Source organism: Oratosquilla oratoria, chromosome 15 (assembly GCF_046742065.1).
Source record: "Oratosquilla oratoria isolate Oo_2021 chromosome 15, ASM4674206v1, whole genome shotgun sequence".
Taxonomy (NCBI): domain Eukaryota; kingdom Metazoa; phylum Arthropoda; class Malacostraca; order Stomatopoda; family Squillidae; genus Oratosquilla; species Oratosquilla oratoria.
Genome location: NC_134791.1, coordinates 19,477,271 through 19,482,493, shown reverse-complemented (window position 1 = coordinate 19,482,493; position 5,223 = coordinate 19,477,271). Strand labels below are relative to the sequence as shown.

The following is a 5,223-nucleotide window of genomic DNA, read 5'->3' as shown; positions in this document are numbered from 1 at the left end:
CCAAACTGTTTTCTTCAGCTGCGATGGCTAAGCGGTTAATCCTAAAAAGATTAATTTCTTTCGTTACCCTGGGGGTCATACGCTATCTAATTTGGGTTAAACTTCGACGATTTAATAAAATAAAGTATATGTACTGGTAAGGTTTGTTATATCAGTGTTTCCAAGTGAACGGTTTTTCGTTACAAAGTTGTCGTTTCTTGGTCAAATTTATTTACATCTTCAGTGCAACAAGTTGTTGCACTGAAGATGTAATATACGAAAGCGCTCTGCTTCGTTAGTTTCTTTTTCCAAGTGGTCTACTTTGCATAAGTGAACACACGTACCCGTGTTCTTATTAGCACATATACATATATATATATATATATATATATATATATATAATATATATATATATATATATATATATATACACTCACACGTTACTCTATTGTGGCAATAAAATGATTCGTTAAAAAGGTCGAAAGTCAAGCTCGGTGTTGGATTTACTACCGTGACTTACACAATATATTCTATTCTGGTTTAAGCTACACCCTTTAAACAAAGGGTTATTATTTGAGGGACAACATGATTTTCAAATATTTGTTTTCACGTAAGGGTCACTGCGATAATGACGTATTCTGAGGATCAATTACTATGTATTTCACAACCCACTGTTTGGCGCGAAAAAGCAGTTTAGTATATCTCGACTGCATTGCCATATACTGTTACGTCGTCTATGCTACCGTTCCTTTGTAAAGTCTGTATTTTCATCAATTCTTCTCCCCTGTGAAACGTACGTTTCTAATTCAACCTACCTTACGAGTAGGTGAACCGTTTAAAAAGGGTGCAATGACCGAAGACATTTCTACGGAAGTAACGCAATGATGTATTACCAAGATTGACGCAATGAGAATACATTCATCACTGCTCTGTGGGTCACCGAATTATTCTTGTTTATTTTTGGATCGGTAACGTGACACTCTTCTGGAATATTTTGTGTAACTTCAGATGGATGACGATTTGATTCATTTTTTCGACTCCTACACTTCTGACTAAATTGAGACTTCACTTAGCTTAGGAGACATAACCATAGCAATCAATTATATATGCATGTGTTGAGGTAACGTTTTCTATGCATCTAAGCCATGTTAACATTAGCTACGACATTATCGTAAAGAATAGACAAACTGCTAAATTATCGACGATGATATATGATTCATTATGCTTTAGAATATAAAACAGTTGTCGTTTGAATATCCTGTGCCCAGATATATGTTAGCATTAGCAGCCGTTTGTGTGGACCTACCCTGCTTGAAATGTAAATCTTATATATTACATTTTATGATGACGTTAACTTAATTATATTAAGTAGCTAATGAGAGTGATAAGATACCAGAAGGATTTATTAAACTACTCTACAGTCTGTTCACAGATTAGTTAAGTATCTGCCATCTTTCATGCCACAATGATTGTACACGTAGTAGTTCGGCAATGTGACTATTAGTCAACGGATGTGAATCCTATGCAATGTATGGGTATGTGAATATAACAATTTAGATGACATCAGCAGATGCCGTTCTAATTCTGTACATGTCAAGTGTCTGTTCGTTACATGTTTGAAATGCAATCTGTCACATTTAAGTTCATATCTGGGATTGTATGCAAATTGTATTTATTACAATGTCACATGAAAGTTCTGAATATAGCATTTTTTTTTTTTACCAAGAGACAAATAAATATCCCATTTTATAGGTCTAATTTCATTCATCCTCGAATCTAGTTTCATAATTTCATTGATACAAAAAAAAAAAAAAAAAAAAAAAAACATCAGTCGAGTGTCGTGTCGTTTCAGCTCCGCTGCTAGTAGTACAATTTCAAATAATATAGTTTCCAATATTATACTTTCGTTTTCTATATTCTAATTTTCCAAATATGGCTTCTAGATTCCAACATTGCCAATACTTTCTTTTCCATATTTTCATTGTCTTTTTTCAACAAGTAACAATTGCATGGAAACAAAAACCCAAGGATACATTTTATAACTTTATTAACATCACAGAAATTATCACATCCAACTACCTGTCATCCCCGTCTATGGGTGATGGCTGGAAAGGTCTTCAGGGCTTAAATTAATTCATTTTGTGACCTTAATGGGCTAAGTCAGCAGTTTAAACAACTGTTACACATAAATTAAGATGCAGGTGATGGGTACGCGAGTTACAACAGCTCGCATTAATGCAGTGAATTGATGATAAACAATCTAACAATCAACTTTCTATAAACAACAGGACAAACCGAGATAAACAAGAAATGGAACAATGAACTGTGAACATGGGTGGAATGGCTTTGAACACGTGAGTTACATTTGAACAAGTACTAACGTACACTCCACAGTACACCATGAATGTAATAGTTATATACATAAAGGTACACCATGCTACACATCATGTGTAGACAAATACACTTTGTACAAAATTATGAAAGACAGTCGGCCGACAGAGTCACGACGAAGGACGCTGCCGAAGGAAACGAGACTCCTTCTAGCACTTAAAAAAAAATAGGAAGACAATGATCTGTTGTAATGATAGCTTCTAAAATATACAAAAAATTATCACAGAGATTAAAAAAATAAAGGTACTGTACAATGCTAACCTATCACATTTCTTTAAATCCGGCCACTTAAATACAATAAACTCTTCTTGGTCAGTACCGCTGCACGTCGACGAAGACCGACAGTTCGTGACATGAAGAGCGAAGGTGCCCTTGCAAGAGGGCGGGAAGGAGTGTGTGCATATCGGCACCAGGATTTGGCACTGGGAATCCACGATCGAGTCACTAAAAAATGGATCCACTGGAACCTCTCCGCTCAATGCCACTTCTGGAGTTTTTGAGATGTTCTCGATGTTCCAGCGTCACCGGGCGTCGATCAACTGATCTCAACAATCACCAGGGGCGCCACGCATCCCGTCCATCGTGGCCCATGTGTCTGAAGTACACAGGGTCGTGACCTCCCTCCCTCGGGTCCTCGCGCATGTACACAGGTGAATCTGCAGGAGGTTTGACCTGCGCACTGGGGGACTGGTGGTTGTATTCCGGAGAAGCGGGTGATGGAGAAATGCGGCGTAGGGAGAGATCCTGGGGTACGTCCCTTCGTGGCATGGGGGCCACCAGGGGCGGAGGTTTTAGACTGAGGTCAATGAGAGCGGGAGGAGAAAGAGGTGGAGAACTACGGCTGGGCATGACGAGGGGCGGCTGCTGCTGTTGGTGCTGGGGACTGTGTCGTGGCGAACGAACTGCGCTGGCTGCAGCAATTGGTGTGGGTTTGGCGATTGCTGGCTGCGGAACAGAGGGGCGTGGTGCTGGGGCGACGGGTGCCGAGCCCACGACGGAGGCGGGTGATGATACTGGTACTCCGGTCATTGCTGAGGCACATGTGTTGAGGTGTGTCAAGAGACGGGAGGACACTGTGGGCTCGAGGGTTGAAGTCGTCAGCAGGAACGAATGCACCTGCTGCGCGGCCGCCACGAACCCTTGCTGGAACTTGATCGTGTCCTGGCGTGGGTCGCGACCCCCTTGTTGAGGCAACAGTCGTCGCCTTTGGTTGAGCCGACGAACATGGCGCACTGTCATCTCCAATATGTCAGCCTTCTCCAAACGAGTCACGGTTTCCCCTTCAGCCTGCAGCGCAGCCACAAGAAGATCACGAAGTTCGTCGAGGCAGCGATTTATCCTTGCACGACGTTTTCTTTCGAGTAAAGGTTTCATTACTCGTTTGTACTGATCCGTGCGGCTCACGGCCTCGAGAGGAAGAGAAGACACCATCTTCAATATTTAAAACCTTCCACTTAATGAACACTGATCGGCAAAAAGTTTCCAAGAGCAAGTTCTTTCACCCTCCACGCACGGGAGCTAGGTTTATTCTGGCGCACTGTGAGGTCTACCCCGTATATATAAGCTGAGCCGCGTCCGGTTGCCGACATGAGCGAACTAAATATTAACTGGCAACGCTCAATTTTCTTCTTAGAATCACATGCATTATTGCCATACGTCATACATTAATTACATTAACACTTTGGGACTTAGATGTTCTCCCAGTTTTGTGTGTATGACATGAGTAAAAAATATTATTATCGAACGTGTCAGAGATGGCAGTCGGTTGGTGTGCTCGTGGGAACACGCCGCCTCCTCCCGTCCCACCACCGGTAGCGGGTATCGCCTCACGCGCCAGCCCCCGACTTGGGGCTTCCTTTTATTTTTGCGTTAGGAAGAAATATCTATTTGAATTCATGTTCGAATAGAAAATTACTAGTTAACATTGTTTCATTCGGTTTCTATGATACCATTCTCTGACAGTGGGCAGAGGAAATGACGTTTCAACTAGAGGGGTTGTGTCGTGTGTTTTGCTGCCCCTCTCCTCTGCTGCACATCCACCTCCGCCAACTTTACACAGCCACGATCCTGCGATCCAGCCTGAGGGCAGCTGCCACATCCTACCGCCTCACGCACACTTTTGAACATCTCTACCACTTCATCAACATCAAAGATATTCATGTAACTTGGGCTGAATGTGGTAGGGCAAAACTAACACAGGAAAACGGAAATGGTGAAGACTGCTGCTCCAGTTCGTATAGGAAATACATACTTTCTAAAACGACAAAATGTAATTAGGCTGGACCCCGTTTCCGCCATTAATTTCACATATGCTAACTCCTTCTCTGTCCGTTGAAATCTCCCTTTCCTGCAATTTCAAGGGTTCGACCTTGTAACAGTAAAAGCAGATTTGAACTTTACCGTAGGCAGTCGGCCGGATATGTTTGGACTTTGTAACCGCGACTGATGGTCGGGAGAACAGAGGAAATTAATGAATATGAACTTGGATACTTATCTCAATGCATTAATCATGGGATAATATCAGTATTGCATTTAGAAATTAAATAACTCTACTTAGTAGAATTAATGTCTTTACTGGGTATATTTACAGTTGAATCCAAGATTCCCAGATCCTTATTTTCATTCACAATATTTCATTGTCATCGTCTTGCCATGTCATGATCAAAATGCATAAAAAGGAAATGCAACGTGTAAAGGAAATCGATATTTGATGCTGATGATTATATACCCACTGGAGTGTGGGAATGTGTTGCAGGCCAAACGTGCCGGTGATGAGCGAGACAGTCCATCTGTGTAACAAACATCTGATCCTGACACTGCGTTTTGACACAAATGATCAATCCCAGGCGTCAA

General features: G+C 41.6%; 1 protein-coding gene across 1 annotated transcript; it reads right to left on the bottom strand.

Annotated features, from left to right (window-relative positions):
* Positions 1-2,009: 2,009 nt before the first annotated feature.
* LOC143033012 (uncharacterized) lies at positions 2,010-3,895 on the bottom strand. Its single transcript, XM_076198211.1, has one exon. It carries the CDS (start codon positions 3,799-3,801, stop codon positions 2,923-2,925), a length of 879 nt encoding a protein of 292 aa, XP_076054326.1. The 5' UTR covers positions 3,802-3,895; the 3' UTR covers positions 2,010-2,922.
* Between the last annotated feature and the right edge of the window lie 1,328 nt (positions 3,896-5,223).